Here is a 20,251-nt window from a genome sequence, read left to right on the forward strand (position 1 = left end):
AAAGCCCACGCAAACATGCAATGCAATTCGAGAGTAGCCCCTGCTCTCCACAACTAGAGAAAGACTGTGTGCAGCAATGAAGACCCAGCACAGCCAAAAATTAAAAAAAAAAAATTTTTTAAGGCAAAGCTATAGTAACAGAAAGCAAAGGTTGCCAAGGCTTGGGAGACAGAATTGGCTGCAAAGAAGCACAAAGAAATTCTGGAGGTGCTGGAAATATTCTATATGTTGATTGACTCATATTTGTCAAAGTTCACTGAACTATACACTTTTAAATGGGTGAATTTTATGATAATTACATCATATAGAAGTTGATTATTATTACATACTTCTGCAAATGATATTCCCCCCAAATACCACCACCATCAACAGATAATGCTCTGTTGCCATTGCTTACAATGTCCAGAATTTCATTTGAAGTTTTGATGTCATATCAGTTATGACATCCAGTTATCATTCAGCTGCCCAAAACAGACAGTCAACCATATGTCAGCTACAATATTAGGTTTGGGAAAATGAGGATATGAATAAAATGCAGTTTTATCTTTAGGAATCTTGCAGTCTAAAAATAAAGCTATCATTTTTAACATTTATAGTGTACATATTTTACACTAAATGCTACTTGTACGTATTAACTTTTTAATTCTTTCAACAACCCTAGGGTGTAGGTTGCATTATTAATTCCTTTTCACAAAAAGGAAACTGAGGAACAGAGAGGTCAAGTAAATTGCTCAGCTAGTAAACACAAAACTGGAATTTGAACCCAAAGAGACTAACACGAAGGTGGGCTGTCCAATACAGTAGCCACTAGCCACATGTGGTCCCTGAGCACTAGGAATGTGGTTAGTCTGAACTGAGATACATTGTTAAGTGTAAAATACAACCTGGATTCCAAAGACTTAGTATAAAAAAGTAGAATATTATGTTAATAATTTTTACATCATATTAATTTCACACAGAAATTACATTTTCTATAGTAGGTTAAAATAAAATACATTAGTGAATTAAGTTTACCTATTTCCTTTTGCTTTTTAAAATGTGGCTACTAGAACATTCAAACTTACATACGTGGTTTACATTATATTTCTATTGACCAGCACTACTCTAGATTCTGAAAATGTAACTATTCTACTCTTTCAGTGACAGGCAGACTTAAAAGTAATAATAAGCTGATATATGGGTGACAAAACAGAGGTGTGGACAAAGTATTATAGGAGTACGAGATGAAAACCATCAATTTGTGATCAGGGATAAAGAACCTGGTGATGAAGTCCCAGAGGAGGAATACAAACTGGGCACAGGTAACAAGGGACAGGTCAATTCAGTCACCATGTCTTACATTTATATAACATTTTACATTTCACAAAGTGATTTCATATAAATGAATGCATTTCTTGTACAAGACACAGGGATGCATGCATGTGCACTCACTCACTCACACAGACACACACAGTGAAATAGGCAGGGCCAATATTATTGTCCCTGTTTTATAAGCAGAAACTGAGTCTGAGAGATGAAGTCACTTGCTGAAGCTTACTCTGCTGGTAAGTATCAGAATTGGGATTTTAATCCAAGTCTTTCGAGCCCACGATCAGGGAATTGCTTACAACATCATGGTTGCCACCAGGTAACCTGGAAATACTTTCAAAGAAAAAGGACAGAATGATATGGGAGACGGGATGGAGGTGATGGTATACCTGAGCCAGCTTTTACCAGTTCACCAAAGCTGGGTGTGCTCATCTCCTCCCAACTATTATTTAGTCGTGGCTTGATATCAGTCATGGTGGGAGTCTTTGCACTATAGAAATTGGCAAATACTACAAATGAAGATTTTTCCCCCACCAAGAGTCAGCTTCTTAGCACATCACTGAATGGACCATAAACGGTATACTGAATGGCCACAGTGGCAAGAATCTGTTAAAGCTCTAGCTCTGTCTCTGACTGGGTGAGCTTAGGCAAATCATATAACTTCTCTGGGTCCTAGCATTTTCAACAATGAAGAGGAACACTCCAATTTCAGTTATAAAGTAGAAGTCAGATCTCAAACTCTGGAAGCAGAGAGCCTTGAGCTTCCATTGTACCTACCATTTGGGGAACCTCTTTGTTTCCTAAGCTCTCTCCCAACCTTTGTTTCCTTATTTCTGCAACAAGGTGAAAGGAGAACCTACGTCTGAGGCATTTGTCTGTCAGAGCTTATCTACAGATATTTACTTTATAAAATTAAAAGACACTTGCTCCTTGGAAGAAAAGCTGTGACAAACCTATGCAGCACGTTAAAAAGCAGAGATATCACTTTGCGGACAAAGGTCCATCTAGTCACAGTTATGGGTTTTCTGGTAGTCATGTACGGATGTGAGAGTTGGACCATAAAGAAGACTGAGCACTGAAGAATTGATGCTCTTGAACTGTGGTGTTGGATAAGACTCTTGAGAGTCCCTTGGACAGCAAGGAGATCAAACCAGTCAATTTTATAAGAAATAAACCCTGAATATTCATCAGAAGGACTGATGCTGAAGCTGAAATTCCAATACTTTGGCCATTTAATGCAAACAGCCGACTCATTGGAAAAGATCCTGATGCTAGGAGAGATTGAGCGCAGGAGGAGAAGAGGGCAACGGGGGATGAAATGGTTAGATAGCATCACTGACTCAATGGACCTGAGTTTGAGCAAAGTCCAGGAGATAGTGAGGGATAGGGAACCCTGGAGTGCAGCAGTCCATGGGGTTGCAAAGAGTCAGACACAACTTAGCAATTGAACAACAACAACACTGACTTCATTCAAAATTAAAGGGGCTTTCCTGGTAGCTCAGTGGTAAAGAATCCGCCTCCAATGCAGGAGACATGGGTTCAACCCCTTATCAGGCAAGACCCCACATGCCACAGAGCAACTAAGCCCCCGTGCCATAACTATTGAGCCTGTGCTCTAGAGCCTGGGAGCCGCAACTTGGTGAGCCCAGGTGCCACAACCACTTAAGCCCATGTGCCTAGAGTCCGTGCTCCACAAGAGAAGTCACTGCAGTGAGAAGCTCTCACAATGCAATAGAGTAGCCCCTGCCCTCCACAACTAGAGAAAAGCCCGCACAGCAATGAAGATCCAGCATAGCCAAAAATTTTTTTAAATAAAATTATCGTTAAAGAAAACACAGAATTAAAACTTGGGAAGCCAACACAATATTGTAAAGCATTTATCCTCCAATTAGTAATACAAATAAATTTTAAAAATGTTAGCAAAAACTAAAAAAATTAAAACTGGGGATAATTTTACATTATTTATTAATTCACTTAATAATAATAAAGTCATTACATGATAGCATAAATAATGCATTTTATTTTTTAAATAGCCATTCTTTCTAAACCCACCCCCCCCAAATGAAAAAATTGCTAGTGTTTTACATGTTTTGCAAATCTGCTTAATGTCTAGCTTAAAAGAAGAAAACAGGATTCTCATGTCTGTTTCTGTATTCAATCCATTTCAAAAATCATGTTATGGTGCTTCTGAAAAACTCCACTGTACATTAGTGAAAAGACAAGAGTAGAAAAGGTAAATAACATCTCACTTTACTGTGAAGATTGTCTGAACCTCATGAAACCCATGTATGGCTCTCGGAGAACTCTAGGGCCCCAGAACTACACTTTCAGAACTGCTGGCCTAATACAAAGCATTCAGTTTTCATTCATGGTTTTTCTCATAGTTTTCATTCCTCTACAGGTTATCGTAAGGGACAAATGAAAGGATGTGTTTTTTAAAAGACTTCAAAATCACGAAGAATTTACAACTTGAAAAATATTCCAATCTCAGAAGTTGGTGCCTAATCTTAAGTATGTATCTTCTTTCATCAATTGAAGTTTTTACAGTGAAGGGACTCCCCTGGTGGTTCAGTGGCTTAGACTCCACACTCCCAATGCAGGGGGCCCGTGTTTGACCCCTGGTCAGGGAACTAGAGCCCACATGCTGCAACTGAAGACCCTCCATGGCCCTGATGAAGGCAGAAGATCTCATGTGCCACAGCTAAGGCCCAGTATAGCCAAATAAATAAAAATTTTAAAAAGAAAGAAATATTTATAGTGAAGTGAATTTATCAGAGCTGACCTACAATGGAATTAGTCCTCAGAAATGCTCATGGAAAGAAGGATGAATGGATGGAAAGATGGAAGGAAGGAAGGACCTCTAATATTTCTTAAAGGCTTAGGGATATGCTGATAGAAACATTACTTTAAGTACTCATCCTAAGACTGGTAGGCTCTAGAAGCCCTGAAAACTATTCTAAGTGTGCAACTACCAAAGCTATAGTGTCCACCAAGGAAAGAATTGAAATTCCTAAGGACCCAAAGCCCAAGAGCTACCCAAGTGGCCCTTCATGAGTAAAGGACCAATGTGAGTTGCTACTCTTAGGAGAAATAGAAGCAATAAGTAAGATTTTCACCATGAAAGCTACTGTGGGTCTCATGACAAGAGGAAATGTACATTCAGATTCTTTTCCATTATAGGTTATTACAAGATATTGAACATACTTCAATTTAAAAAATCAAATTAATATGACTTTTTAAAAAAAGTAGATAGGTCAGTCTGCCTGCAATGCAAGAGACCTGAGTTCGATCCCCGGGATGGGAAGATCTCTTGAGAAGGGGATCTTGCCTGGAGAATCCCAGTATTCTTGCCTGGCAAATTCCATGAACAGAGGAGCCTGGCTACCTATAGTCCATGGGGTCCCAAAGAGTCTAACACAAATGAGCGACGAACACATACACACACATTGGTCATGAGCCCTTCAGAACTTAGCTCAAACAGGCCTAAGACAAAAGAAAAAGTATTGAGTCACAAAAAGTTGAAGGCTCACTTGAAGACAGAGGATTCCATCTCTTTTTCTTTTCCTTTTCCTCTAGCCCCTCCTCCTTCTTGTCTTCTCTTTCCCTCTCCCCTCCCTCTCTATCTCTCTCTTGTCTATCCTTTCATTCTACAAATTCTGCTTCTGTTTTTGTCTCAGAAGTTCCTACAGTTTCTAACTGCAAGAAGTCCCAAGAGAAGGTTCTCTCCCAGCAGTCCAAATAGAGTCCCGGTTTGCACCTTGTCTACCTGCCTCGTGTTTCTATATCCATCCTTACAGTAGGACAAGAGCACTGAATCTAATTGACTTGTCAGTAATCCCAAACAATTTCTAACTGCCTTAGGCTTATTGTTTTGAACTTCATTGGGCATTTTATTACAATGTATAGAATGTCTGCTTATAGATTATTATAAATCAATCCATCCAAGGTATCTATCCAAGGTCAATGACAGGTATGTATGCAGCACTAATCTGCACAAACATGATTAGGAAAGTTTGTTAGAAGGGTGTTGACCTGGTCACCCTGTGGTCTAGCAGGATAGAGGCCAACCAAAAACTTTGTGTACACAAGTCACATTGTGCCTTGAAAAAAAGACCTATTTCCTGTTTCATTAAAATTTATTATGTTGGACAATCTTAAGATGTTTACTAGAGTCTGGCCTCTGCAATTTATTAGAGCCATGGGGAATAGAAATGCTCTCTTGCCAACTGAAGTATCAAAATGGCATTTAACAGCCTTGTTTGACAGCATCAGAGATTATCATGTCTGGCTCATTTTGAAAATTATTTCACATTAAATGCATTACCTACCTTTTAAAGCGAGAATGGAGAGGGGAAGAATAATCTTCTAATAAGAGAAAATTAAAACTCAGCTACTCAGGGAGAAAATGTTTCTAATCCAGCTCTATAAATTTGGCAAAAAAAAAGATTAAAAAAAAGAAAGCAAACAGACCAGCTGGAAGGCAATAAAGCATATATCTATGTCTGATCCACACCACTGCCAGCTGCTGCTTCAAGGGTCTGGCAAAACTAGCTCTTGTACAATAAGTCTACTTCTTTTATTCCTAGAGACATACAGCTTTTTTTGAACTTGGATAGTGATTTTATAGAGTGCTGTTTTATTTACTCTCAATTAATCATGCTCAACTGTAAACAAAGTGTCTGTTTTAGTTCTGCTGACAATTATCCACTTGTCAACATCTCCCTCAAGTACCTTCAGCATCTGGCTACCGCAGGAAACCTCTACATTAAGATGAATGTTTGTCTCTGTAAACTCAGGAATTCATTGGTTTCTTTAGCCCGTCAGCAGTCAGGATTATATTCTAACAAATGTCACACAGGCAGCTTGATGAAGATATATATAATCAGGCAATAAAGGGTTTCTCAGGATTTCCTTTCATTCGCTGTGTTTGCTTTGGCAAAAAGAAGAAAATGATTACAACTTGGGAATCTTGGGGGGCAGGCGTAGAGCTGGGTCTGTGACTTTGGATACTGTCCTAAACCACCAGGCACAAGACGACAGCTCAGAAGTTGCTGAAAAATCTGTCCCTCCATTAGTAATATCCCATTAGATCAACAGAATCAAACTGTGTTATAATTGGGGGTAATTTACGTAAAGAAGGCATATGAGTTTTGCTGCAATTTCACTGGGGTTAGGAAGGGGCATGATTTTATCCGTTTCGCAAATAACTCTTTTACCTTAGGACACCTTTTTTTGTTTACTTAAAATGTGTAGGGAACACAGGGGAAAGTTGCTGCCAAGATTATTAGTATTTTTCCAACAATAACCTGTTTTAAAGGCAAATATTCCATTTGGTGGGTTTTGTGGGATAATTAATAGTGTGTCCCCTGGAGCACCCCTTGGAGAAAGGAGCCCCAGGAAAATTAAAGTCAACATTCATGCTGTATCCATTCTGTTCTTTCATCCATAAGAGAGGAGAGAAGTCACATATACCATTGGAGTGGGGGGCCAGCAGGGACAGGTAGGAAGCTAGGGACTCCCACAGACCAGTCCTCTGGGAGAATGAGTGGGTTATTTACCTACATTTTACAACTGGGAGATTAATTTGCACTCACCTCCAAATGGAAGAGATTCAAATCACTTAGCATCTTTCCTTGAAGTTGTATTCCTGGGTGAGGAGTGGTGGTGAGCCTGTGAGAATGTGGACCACCAAGAGAAACCTGGCGTCCAGTTCAGCCCAGCCAGAGAACAGATCGATAGAAAGTGGCCGATAGCCGAAGTTAAGTCCAGAAAAATCGACCTCCCAAGAGTCGGACACGACTGATCTGATCTGATCTCAGCGAGGGAAACAGGACCAGGATGGCGGGACTCACTGGGCGAGGGCCTGAGATTGCTACAGAACCAGCGAAGGTTGATGGGGGAGAAACGGGCGGCAGGATGGGGACTTGCTGGGGAGGGGAAGTTAATAAAAGGGTTTGACTTGCTCCTTTCTGACAAAAGCTGATCAATCTAACTGCATGTAATTGATTTTAATGAGTGGGGGGTTTTCCTTCACATTAACGATTGCCCCGAGTCATCAGCCTGCGCGGGCTGCGTCTCCCGGCGCAAACTCGGTCTTTCCTCCACGGCCGGCCAGTCTCGACCAGGGCGCCTGCCACGCCGCCTAGCTTTACTGCCCTAAATAGTAGAGAGGTCGGGAACCCGGATCCTGGCCGGACCCCGCCCGGTTTCACCTGGTAATTTATGCACAATTAATTGAGATATCTTTTATACTTGATGTGTTGCAAAATTAATGCCTAATTTATGTAATTAGTCAATTAACTCTAATTCTAGCATATGTTCCCAATGCCCAGAAGGTGTTCTGTTTCCCAGGTACTTATTTTGATGTCATAAAATGCAACTAATTAATTTTACATGCATATTAATTTGAGATCTCTTTAGCAGTTCCCTTTGTGCAAGTAATTTTAATATTTGTCTTTCTAACCTTTGGGGGCAAGATGGGTGGGGAGGTGCAGGTGAGCATAAGCGGCACGTGGGTGCGAGCCCAGATGACGTCTAGCCTGAGGGGTGGCCCGGGTTGAGGGCAGGGTGCTCAGTAAGAGGCCTCAGGCAGCCACGGGTGTGGGTGTTGTGCTCAGCAGGCCATTAGAGGGCGTCGCGGGTGTTGACCTCACAATGTGCATTTTGCTCAAGCCTTTGGGAAACTGCGCGCCTTAGGGGCCGGAGGCTGAGAAGCCTGGGAGTTCTGACAGTGGTCACCAGGAAGTGTCCCGCGTCCCTGGACAATCAGCTCCGTGGCCAGTCACCCGCACTCTCCGGAGCCGGTGAAAGGCCTTTTTTTTTTTTTTTTTTTTTTGCTTAAGGAAGGAAGACTCCTATTTCTAAGGCAGTCCCGGAGGCAAAAAGCGAATAGGTTGCTCTATGGTGGCGGCCCATCCCTCCCAGACATCCAGGCTGCTGTCCGAGTATGAGGAGCCGGAGAGCCTGCTCTCCCCGAAGCTGCCGGGTGCAGGGAGAGAGGAACCGCGCCTCCATCTCGGACTGTGCAAGCAGCTATCTGTCCTCTTCTGGCCCGGAGCGAAGATCAAGCGGGGCGAAAGTTTACTGTCCAAGATATTGGGTGGCACATTAAAACTTTTATCCTTTTTGGACAAATTAACGAGCAATTTAATTAATAAAATCAGAGAGTAGTGTAAGTGCTATGATAATGAAGTTAAATGAGTGCACAATAAAATATTCACTAATCCAGCGCATTGCCAAATATCCCCTTAATTCTGCTTAACACTAAAAGGGTTTTGAGCACCATAATGAGATTCCTCTGTCTGCTAATTAATTGACACGCTCCTGAATATTCATACGAGCCAGCACCAATACGTTCCTAATTGCACCGTGGAATAGATCTCAGAGGAAAGTAAATCGCCATAGACTTAATTAAAATAATGTATTCCAGATCTAGGACGGGAAAAGATGAGACATTTGCCTTCGAGCGCGCTAAGAAAGTGGCACCTGGTTGGTGGAGGGGAGAGATATCAAACGTCGGCGCCCAGCCTGAAATAAGCGGCGTGGGACGCGCTGGGAGGGAGTTCGACTTCTGAAAACAGCAGCTATGCTGCGTCCAAACCCCGCGGCTCGGAGGCGCTGGCTCCCAGGAGCGTCCGTGTTCCTGCCCTGCCAGAGGAAGAGGCTGATGAAGCAGAGTCTAGTACCCCGACCCGGACCAGCGCCCTTTCTTTTCTCTTTACTGTCTGTCCCCAGGCTTGTCCGAAAAACGGTCTACAAAGGCGCGTCGGGGAAGGTTGTCTGTAGCGAAATTGGTGCAAACTTTTCCTTGAGGTTGTCGAAACCACAGCAGACCCAGCTCTCCCAACCTAAATAGCGTTCTAAGAGAAGTCCTTGGCACTTATCTTTGGGGGAGGGCGATAGCTCGGGGGAGAATACCGAATCCTGTGGATGCTGTCCTTTCTCCCGGCTCCTATTCCCACAGAAAGCGCCGCCGTCCCCAAACGGCGCGGCTAAGTTCCTGGGCACATTGTCCCTTCCTTGTCGAGTCCAGTGCGAGGGCCCAACACAGCCGAGATTTCCTCGGCAGATAGGAGGGACTCTACTCTCAGCTGGACGGCAGAGCCATTTTTGTGTGGCAGAGCCACACAAGTGAAATTCCTTGGGAAAGATGAGAGTCCCTCCACCCTCCGTCTTCTTGGGGGAAAAAAAAAATCACCACAGGTTAGAAACTAAAAAGAGTTTATTTGAAGACATACAAATGCATATTTATTATACACATGTAGGCATTAACAATGTAAATTACACCGCCAGCAGTTGCTGGTTGTTTATTCATTAGATCTTTAGAAAATCTACATTGCCTCCAGACAGCGCGATGATAATGTGAAATACACAAGCAGTTTACATAACCAACTTTGACGCGGAGCTCTGTGCTACGCGACTCAGTCATCAACAGGTCGCGGGGATCCGGACGCGAAGGAAAACCTAAGTTGCTAATAGTTACCAAAGATCTGGGGAACCTAGGAAGCCCGCGGCTCCCTCTGTCCTTTTGGAAAAGGGTAACAAATGTGGAGAAAAAAGAAAGATCTGATCCACTCTCTACGGTTCTCTATTTTACCCTATTTATGTACAGCTTTTTTTTTTTTTTTTTTTTGGCAATTAAAGAAAAATAAATGAAAAGAGGATGAACGGACGGAACTGAAAGACCTTCCCCAAACTTTGGTTATTCGAGAGACCTAAAGACTTTGAACCCCCAATGCTGGGGGTGAGGTGGGGTGGGGTGGGGTGGGAGTGGGTGAAGTGAGAGGTTTTCTTAACTGCCTGCACGGAAAGAAAAGGCAGCCTACTTTAGTTAAAGGAATCCATCCACTCCACCAATCAAATCACGATGATCACCATAAACAAATGGTTGTCACTCCAAAGAAAATCACCTGCATATCAGCCTTTTGGAATTAAATCCTTCCGATTCAGGATTCACCCAAAAGATGGAGAGGAGAAGGTACTTTAAGAGATAAATAGCAGTGCAGATTTACTGCTTATTTTAAATATATTTTTCTTAATAAAAATATTGAATAAGGGGGAGTGAGGGGTTGTTTAGTAGGGTGGCTGCGAGGAGGGGTTGAGGAGGGGCGGGTGAATGTTGTCAACCACAGCTGTAAGTGCGGAAGTTTCCTAAAAGCTACACGGATGCTATGATCGGTCAAGTTAATGATTTATCCCCCTCTCCGCCGTCCATCACTTATGGTGGCCCACCACTCACCGCTGAAGTGTGCGGGTCATGCGTGAGGGTGAGGGTGTTTGAATGTTTTGTAACCCTTATCCCTTCCTTCCTTTCTTTTGGTTGTGCCGGCAGGGTACATGAGGAAATGCACTGCCGATCCCAGACACTGCATTGCTGGGAAGGCAGCTAGTTTTTTGTTTTGTTTTTTTTTTTTTGCAAACCTAAAATCTGATATCCCGACTGCTGTGGAAATTGAAACCTGAGTTTGAGAAAGAAGGGATGAGGGTAGAGAGGGAGAGGGACGAGGGAAGGAAAGAGATGAAGAGATAGAGGAACGCCGAGGGCGGTGCATCCGTTTCTGTGGCGCTGGTAAACTCAGGGCAACCGGGTATCCCCTACAGCTAGTCTGACAGCGACCCATCAGGAGTGAGCGAAGTGAGAGCCCGGAGCAGAGTCGATGCTGATGAGCAGGGCACACGGCAGGGGGTGGGCACCCAGCGCTGGGACTCGAGAAGCAAAGTCTTGGTCCCAGGTGAGACCCGCCTAAGCGGAAGGACCCCGCTGCCAGGGACCCCGCCGCCCAGCGGAGGCGAGCTCCTGGCCGCGCTGCTGGCCCCGCCAGGGCCCGCCTCCCAGCCATTCTTAGTTGGGGGAGGCCAGTAAGGATCAGCCGCTTTCTTTCTTTGGTGTCTTTCTTTTTCAAACCCGCTTTGTGGGTGGCAGCTCAGCGGGGGACGAATGGCGACCAAAGGGAAAAAAAGCCCAAACGAGGTGTGTGTGTTGGGGGGCGGGGGGACGGTGGCGGTTTGGGTGGGGAAAGAGAGAGAGAAAGAAATCAAATAGTTTTAACCATCCCAGGAACACAGTGAGTTATATCTAAAGGCTGTTGTGGACTTCAGCGAGACCTGCTTCTGCCATTAAGAAAACACATACTGCATATGTCTACCGGGTTAAGCTCTCCTCCTCGTCTCTGAACAAACAAAGCAGAAGCCCAGGGTTTTAAGCCTGGAGACCTACAGGTTATCCGGTTTCAAAACAAATTAAAACGGGCGAATGCACCAACAACTATTATGGATGCAAGATATTTTTCATTTCAGAGCTCTGCAGTTCCCCCTCTCCACAGAATTGATTTTATTCAAATTCCTGAGCAAAGGACATTTAACCTACTGTACAGGATTTAACTTAATATTCTCTTGCAATCACTATCTTAATTTTTCCAGATAATGCAAAGGAAACGAACCACTCTTCTCACTTACTGGAAGCTTTGAAACACCTCATAAAGCTAAAAAACCTTCCCGATTCTGCGTTCCCTAAATCCTTCCCCCAAAATAACATTTAAAAAGTGGCTGCCTAACCAGAGATACTGACCTCCTCCCCCAAATCTGAGCAAACAAGTAATTCTTGACAAAGAAAATTAATATGAAAAGTATAGGGTGATTTTCTCCCCCTCCCCCCTTAAAAAAAAAGACCCTTTGCTCCACCCCGCTATTAAACAAAACACAATACCTTTTTCTGGGTGGTACTGCACAGAAGTTGATTCAGTTTTGACAATGTTGTTTAGCTATCATTTGCTATTTTGAATGAATGGGAGCAATCCCCCCTTTTACAACATTTGTTTCCTATTATGGAGAGGTGCAGCAGTTGAGGGCAGACATGTGAAAGTGGCTGTTTGATTCTCTTTTTCATCCCCCTGACCCTGCTTTTGTCCCTCCTCACCCTGGGAATGTCACGCCTCGCTACTTCACTTTGAGATGCTCGAGAAAGTGGCTTTGTTATTCCCTTTTAGACATACACGAAATTGTTCTCATTCCCCCCGCTGTAAAAGATACTTCACATCGGGCCTCGGTTCACAAGTGCAATGCAATTTGGCTTAGTCCAACCTTTGTTCTGCTTGTACAAATGAGCGAACAGTGCACACATTATACAGTTGATCTACTGCTGTCTTAACCCCAGAGTTAGGGGCTGGGAGAAAAGCAAGTTAATCCCTTCAATACCAAGGTGGTTTTAGCAATATTTCCTCCAATAATAATAATAATAGATTTGAATTGCTGCTTCTATTTCACACAGTGCAGGGCAAAACTTCTGGGGAGGGTTTAGTAACAACAAAAATCCTTCCACCAACCGTTGGCAAATAACTTTGGGACAAGTACATATGTAGGTTTGGTAATGCCCAATTTAAAGCGATGCAATTATTAGTACAAAGAGAGACTGGATTTGGAAAGTCAGGCTTTAAAGCCTTGAAATCTCAGAGCAAACCACTGCCAGCAAAGACCAAATGGTATTTAGCAAACAGATTCCAAAGAGAGGGCATTATGGGGAGCCGGCAAGAGTTGTTTTCAGGGGCATTGAAACTGCCTGTTTACTATGGGTGGGGTTGGCACTTCTTGGGGATGGATGTCAAGCAGACCAGCCTCTATCTCTGGCTGTTTTTTTCCTGCTTGAGATGGAGGGAAAACTGAGCCTTCCACACTCTCCAAGCTGGAGCAACTGCTTGGGAAATACTTCTATAATGTGTGAGGTGCTGCCATTCCCTTTCACACAACCCCAAGGAAAACAGATTTTAACTTCAGGTGACCCAGCCATAGCCAGAGGCCATATCCACAGCCAGGAGAGACTGGGGAGGAGACACCTCTGAATATCAACACCCCCCCCCACACACACACACACACTCACCCACACCCTCCTGGTTTGGATGGGAGTAAAGAGTGACCAGGAGGTGGAGGTTCTTGCCTCCCTCAGAATCCAGTAAGATTTGGAGGGGGCGGGGGTATTGATTTTAGGCAGTATGCTCTTCATCAAAAGTTTCTCCTGGATCTCTCTGATGTAAATTAAGGTCCAAACCCTATGTAGCCCAATCACCAACCAATTAAATACATGGATCCAAAGTTCCCTGTGAGATGTTCCTTCCTTCTGGTTTGAAAAATAACTGTGCTACTCGGGCTGCCTGGTACTTGGGGTGGCATTGGGGAGCACTGGTGAAGAGGGTGCCAAGTCCTTCTGCTGCCGGTTGGCCCTTGGCACCAGAGTGTCATGTGTCCCCTCCCCCACCTCTCTTCCTTGAATACTCTGATTTCCCACCAGACGTCATCCAACTGGCCTGGCAGTATGAGCCCAGACTCCTGGGAGCATGGGACAGCCATGGCCAAAAGGCTTCCCTGATGCAGCGCCCAACTGGGTGTGGGTCTCTGGTGGGGCCCAAGGACCTGCAAGACCCTGCTGTCCAGTGGCGCCAGGCTGATAGAACTTCCTGAGCAGGGTCCCTCTGGTGCCCAGATCCCCAAGGTTGCAGCCAGGCTGTGCCAGGCGGGCTGCTGGAGCTGCAGGTGCACATATTCTGAAGACAGGCTCCCGGACACTCAGGAGGATGCCTTTTTTTTTTTTTTTTTTTTTACAAAAATTGACCACTGACAAGCTGAGGGAGTTTGTTTTAGTGCTGAATACCCCAGGAACAAAATCCTTTTTAAAGGAAAGCTAAGTCATTTCATGCCACCAAAGTCCAGATCTGATGAAGACTGACAAAGAGGCACAGTGCCTTAGCGTGAGTTCTCAGAGAGACCAGAGGACTTGGGCACCTGTGGGAGGCAGCCTGAAAAGTTGGGGCAGGTCAGAGGAGGCACAAGCCCTCGACCTTCACCCCCACTTCCTAGCACTTTTACTGCCCATTTGACAGAGATGCTGGGAAAAGTGGAGAGAGGGAGAAAAAGTAAAGTGAAGAGAACTGAGGGGACAAGAGTGCATTAGAAAGAGGAAAGAAGGAGGGGGGATGGAGGAGAGGGAGGGGAGCACTCCCAGAGTGAAAGGAGGAGGAGGAGAAGGGGGCCAAGGAAGGCTTAGCCAAAGCGCTCCAGGCAGCACGGAGTTCACTTTCCAAGTTGGGAAGGCGGGTATTGTTTTTGGCGCCTAGGAAACCCTCAGAAGCTGCCGGGTACTCTCCTCCACCTCCCGTTGGTGTTTGGTAAATATTAACAAACCAGGGCGCGTTAACTTTCTGGAGTGTGGATGGAGCGGCTGGCATGGGCTCTGGATAGTTTTCCTCTCCTCGAACCCCCGCCCCCAAACCCCAGCCCCACCGTTCACGCACACACACCTGCTTGACAACAGAAGGAATCAAAATCAATATTGTATTTGTCACCCCTCTGTCTCCTTTTTACTCCCTCAGCAGCCCCGGTGCCACTGAAGCGAATTGTGGATTTATGGAGGGAAATTAGCATAAATTATTACAAAATCTGTAGCCGTGTGTGGTCCAGCTTGTGAGAAAAGAGGCTATTGCAAACTCTCCAAGCAGAAAGGTGGTCGGTGGTGGGCTCCGCGGAGGTGATGAATGGCTATTGCACGAAAGAGATTTCCAGTTGGTTTGCACATGGGTATAATTGACTTATGTGTATTTTATACAGTTTTCCCAACAACTCCCTAAGCCTCCAGGTCGGATGTACTCCCTCCCCAAAGCTTCTGTTTGCTTTGGGTTCTATACAATAGACTGATGCACTTTTCAAGATTTCTGGAAAGTGCTCCTTCCCTCCTCTTCTTCATAATACCAGTCTTAAAACGCTCTTTAAAGAGCATGCAAATCTGGCCCTTCCCCTGGGCTTTGTAGATCTTCAGAAGGAAATTAAGGTACAATTTTACAGCAAAATATACTTTTTAAATGTGCATCTCACAACTCCGCACTCCTCACAGAAGACAAACTTGTGCCACTAGGTGCAATTTCTTTAATTAGTCCTGAGCATGGGCAATGTGCCTCACTTCCCATTTTCACCAGAGCCAAACTTTGAGGGTCCCTACTTATATCCTCCCATGTCCCCAACTTGGTGGTGACAACTTTCCCAGGGAGACAGACCGAGATTTATTCCAACTTGGATTTTTTTTTTCACCCAAACGTTTTTACTCTTAGAATTTAGTTAATCTTCTGTTTACTCAGAGCAATGATTTCGACAGCCATACAAAGACCCTTTGCAAGGCAACAAAATGCCAATTGTTAAAACAAAAACATTCCCTCTCCCCATCCCCCACCCTTAATACGCGGGAACTACTGGGGGGGGGGGGGTGTGTGTGCGCGCGCGCGCGCGCGCGCGCACACACACACACACACACACACACGGTAGAAAAGAATCAAAAAGAATCTTCCTGGCTGTCGCAGGGTGAACAGAGATCTTTCACATCCCGAATCCAACCCTTCTTAAAACACTATGAGTGTGTGTGTGTGTGTGTATACGTATTTTCTTAGAGGATCCTAAAAATTCTTGGGGGCTTCCATGGTAGTACCTCTCCTTCCCAGAAAGGCTTCTGCCTTGCCTTCCTTGTACCTCGGATTCCAGTTGCCTTCTAAAGCAGGAAAACTGGACCAAAGCCTTTCAGTCTGGAAAACATAAGCCCCCACTACTAGTAATCAGCGGGTCCCTCAAGCTCCTAAGCTTCCTAGGCTCCTATCTTACGACCCTGGAGTCTATCCTGGCCGCGCCAAGAAACCCCCCAAACACTGCACCCCCTTAGGAGCTGAAGCGTGCTGCAATTCTAGCAAGTACCACTGCCTTCAGCCCAACCTCCGCAGAGGTTCCTCTTGGGTCCAACTGGTTTACCTGTAGAGGGTTTGTCAGCCTTTCTTCGATAGTGCCCCAGAGACAGGTCAGCATCCCTCCCCCACCCCTTAGCACCCACCTCCTCCTCTTGGTTATTTTTTCTGAATTAAGAAGGTGACATTATTCTTTTCTTCAAGCACTTCTGTTAATATTGAAAAACGTGCGCTTGCATCTCAAGCAAGGCAGCCCAGACGCGAGCGCCATTTCAATATTAATGAAATTGTTTAATCTCCTAAATTCACCGTGTTTAAGTTACGTTTTGGTGAGTTATTGACCACCTCTGAAACTATGGTTAATGGAGGGTGTGTGCGTGTGTATGCGTGTCCGCATGTACAGTGCACACACGTGCATGCATGTTTAAAGATCCTTTTTTATGCTAACCCCAAACAGCTACACTAATAATGCTCTAATATCACTGTCAAAATGTCACACCCAGAAATCTCCCACCACCACTTCATCCTCCTCCTGCCAAAAAAAAAGTTCTCGTATTTCCAGACTGCAGATGATTTATTGTGGGCTACAGGTACTGAGTTTTTAAAAATGAGATAGTACAAATTTCTTTTGAAAACCATAAAGGTTAGAGAATGTGCAGAAACCAGTGGGAATGCCTAGCATCTACACTTGTAGATGGCGTGCAAGCGGGCAGAGTTAACTCACTATTTCATAGCAGTTTGATGATGATGGTGACAACGATGATAATGATAATAATAATTCACTGAATCTCCAGAGATGAATCCAAACTGAAGGAAACCAGTTACCCACAGTAGGCAGGGTGATCCTAGGCACATCCCCATCCTCTCTTCTCTCCAAAAAAGGAAAATCCTCTGGTTCTTGGCAAATCTAGAAGGTAGTGCAGTTTTAGTGGGGCCGCAGGCAGCTTTTGCTGGGCCCTCTAAACCCTACATAACTTTTTTCTATGTAATAAAGGGGGGATGGGGAGAAAGTTTCAGCTGTAAAATGCAAACTTTCAGCCCACCCCTTACTCCTGTTTTAAACCACCTGCGGAAAGCAAGAGACAACTGTGTAAACCAAACTCAGGCCCTCCCCAGGTCCCCACACCGTCTTCCCCAACAGCCCCAGAGCCTCCATCCTGTACTAACAAGATTCCTGGAGGAATTTTAAAGTGAAGACCTTGCTTATTTGCACAGATACACTGTTTTAATTTTTTTAATTTGGTCAATACACTTAGATTCAAAATGGGCTCTTACACGGGGCTGTCCGATAGCATTTTTTTTTTTTTTTTTTTTTGGTCTTTTAAAACCCTCGCTTAAAGCTACACACCCACTGTGCCGCGTTAAGGAAGCAGCCTAGGAAGGTCAAATCAAACTTTGACCTGCCTCTCGGAGGACTAGGGGAAGGGTGTATTTTCATTACAATAACCCATGTAACCATTCCCGGGTAATGCCAAGCGCAAGGAAAGGGTCTGCTTCAGGGGAAAGCTGTGCCTTAAGTTAGCCAACAATACAAACCCGATACACTGCAAAGGAAACAAAATACCCCAATAGCCAAGCAATTTCCATGTCAAATACCATCTGCGCAGCAGCTCGGTCTGTGAATGTGAGTGGTCGCCTGTAGCCTGTATCCCTGCTCCCGCCACTACCACCCCATACCTTCACACCGCGCACCCTGGCCGGCGCGTCCTGCTCCCACCGGTGGCAGAGGCTCTTCCCCCTCGCCCAGTCTTGAGCTGGAAGTGATTCCTATTGGCCAAGGTGTCCATGTAAATAGGTGTGAAAGAAACCAGAGCTGGCCAGGCTCTTTCCCTCTCGCTCAGTCCCCTCCCTCTGCATCCCCCGCTCCCCCTCCTCTTCCTCCTCCTCCCAAGGCGATTGTCATATGATAGCTAAGAAGTGGCACATTAATGAAGCACCGCTACAGGGGTCTTTTCTGCTCCTGTCACCGCTTAAAACTATCAGATGGTTCGAGGGAGGACATGGAGGCAGCCACCTAGCTCAGCAGAGCTGCGGAGCCCAGAGCAGCGCCCTCCGGAGCCCCGAGGCCGCTGCTGCCACCGTCCGCGCCGGAACTCCACAGCCGAGCTCGGCCACCCGCGGAGCGCACGGCCAGAAGCGCCAGGGACCGGGCGGCGCGGGGCGCTGCGGGGCTGAGCTGCTGAGCTCAGAGACGTACGGAGCCCAGCCGAACCTGGACACTGCGCCCTGGCTGCGCGCCGGGAGGGACAAGGAGAGCAGCAGCGCCATCCCGGATGCGGACGCGCAACTTGGGGCAACTTTAAGGTGAGCGGCTCACGGTTGCATCTCTACCCCCAGTTCCCGCTCCAGGTCCGGGCTTACTTCCAGGCTACCCTCACGCCGCTCGCCGGCTTCCCTTCCCGCGCCCCCTGGCTGCGTCCCACTCGACACACAAAGTTGGTGGCTAAAAAGCGTAGACGCTGCCTGATCCAGCGCCAAAGCCCCCTATTTGCGCCACCCCCGAAGTCTGTTCTTGGCCTGGTTGACCTCGTCTGTGCATCCACGTCCTCCTCCCTCCCCCGCTTATCTTTCCCCCTTCCCAGATCCGAGCAGGCCCGCGCGGACCCAGAGCTAGGAGGGGGCAAAGAAGAAGATGCCTCGGCCGGGCCGCAACACGTATAGCGACCAGAAGCCGCCCTACTCATACATATCGCTAACCGCCATGGCCATCCAGAGCTCGCCAGAGAAGATGCTGCCGTTGAGCGAAATCTACAAGTTCATCATGGACCGCTTCCCCTACTATCGGGAGAACACGCAGCGCTGGCAGAACAGCCTGCGCCACAACCTTTCCTTCAACGACTGCTTCATTAAGATCCCGCGGCGGCCAGACCAGCCTGGCAAGGGCAGCTTCTGGGCGCTGCACCCCAGCTGCGGGGACATGTTCGAGAACGGCAGCTTCCTGAGGCGCCGCAAGCGCTTCAAGGTGCTCAAGTCGGACCACCTGGCGCCCAGCAAGCCCGCTGACGCCGCGCAGTACCTGCAGCAGCAGGCCAAGCTGCGCCTGAGCGCGCTGGCCGCCTCGGGCACGCACCTGCCGCAGATGCCCACGGCCGCCTACAACCTGGGCGGCGTGGCGCAGCCCTCAGGCTTCAAGCATCCCTTTGCCATCGAGAATATCATCGCACGCGAGTACAAGATGCCCGGGGGGCTGGCGTTCTCCGCCATGCAGCCCGTGCCCGCCGCCTACCCGCTCCCCAACCAGTTGACTACGATGGGCAGCTCGCTGGGCACCGGCTGGCCACACGTGTACGGTTCCGCGGGCATGATCGATTCAGCCACCCCCATCTCCATGGCAAGTGGCGATTACAGCGCCTACGGCGTGCCACTGAAGCCTCTGTGTCACGCAGCGGGCCAGACACTGCCCGCCATCCCCGTGCCCATCAAGCCCACACCGGCCGCAGTGCCTGCCCTGCCCGCGCTGCCTGCGCCCATCCCCACCTTGCTCTCGAACTCGCCGCCCTCGCTTAGCCCCACGTCCTCTCAAACAGCCACCAGCCAAAGCAGCCCCGCTACTCCCAGCGAAACGCTCACCAGCCCGGCCTCCGCCTTGCACTCAGTGGCGGTGCACTGACCCGCAGAGGCCGGCGCCCCCTCTTGTTCCCCTCCCCGCCAGCTCACTCGCCTCCCCCGGCTCCCAGTCCTGCCCTCCTCGACCTGGGACACCCTAATTTGTCCATTTCACCTTCGGCCAACCCTCTCTTCCCCGTGAGAACTTTTGTTTTGGACCCAGGAAACGAAACACAAACTTGCAGATGGGCCAGGAGGCGCGCGTGAGAGTTGTCCTCGCCCCCAAGAGGAAAAGGCAAGGAACGCCTGAGCCAAGTCGTCCCATGCCCGGGGCCCCGAAACCCTCTCCCACTGAAGAGGCAGGGGAGTTCCTGCCTCCTGCCGCCTCGGAGAGGAGCGCGTCTTCGTTCGGCCCGGATCCGCGAGGCTCTGGACACGGCGCCGTTAGCTCCAAGCCCAGAGAAACCGTCTCCGAGGTTTCCTGGAACACATCTCCCCTGTGGGCTGCAGCCACCCAGCGGAGAGCCAGATCTCTGTTTACGTCTTGGAAATCTGCCGCGAAAAGGGACCACTAACTTCCTACCCTACTCGCCTCCGCCCATCCGGCAGGGGCTGGGCGGACCACAGCTTCCCTGAGAAGCGGCCCTGCCTCCACGGCTTCTGCGGAGTTTTTTTGTTTGGGGTTTTGT

At 47.0% G+C, this 20,251-nt stretch overlaps 1 protein-coding gene across 1 annotated transcript; it reads left to right on the forward strand.

Moving 5' to 3' along the window:
- Positions 1-18,181: 18,181 nt before the first annotated feature.
- Positions 18,182-19,842, forward strand: FOXB1 (forkhead box B1). The gene is made up of 2 exons (XM_006043092.3): positions 18,182-18,320; positions 18,599-19,842. The coding sequence occupies exon 2, from the start codon at positions 18,649-18,651 to the stop codon at positions 19,624-19,626; it is 978 nt and encodes a 325-aa protein (XP_006043154.1). The 5' UTR covers positions 18,182-18,320; positions 18,599-18,648; the 3' UTR covers positions 19,627-19,842.
- Positions 19,843-20,251: the final 409 nt, after the last annotated feature.

This window comes from Bubalus bubalis, chromosome 11 (assembly GCF_019923935.1).
Source record: "Bubalus bubalis isolate 160015118507 breed Murrah chromosome 11, NDDB_SH_1, whole genome shotgun sequence".
In the NCBI taxonomy this organism is placed as follows: Eukaryota; Metazoa; Chordata; class Mammalia; order Artiodactyla; family Bovidae; genus Bubalus; species Bubalus bubalis.

Excerpts from the sequence above, each read along its gene's own strand:
- FOXB1 (XM_006043092.3), top strand. The coding sequence starts at position 18,649 with ATGCCTCGGCCGGGCCGCAACACGTATAGCGACCAGAAGCCGCCCTAC.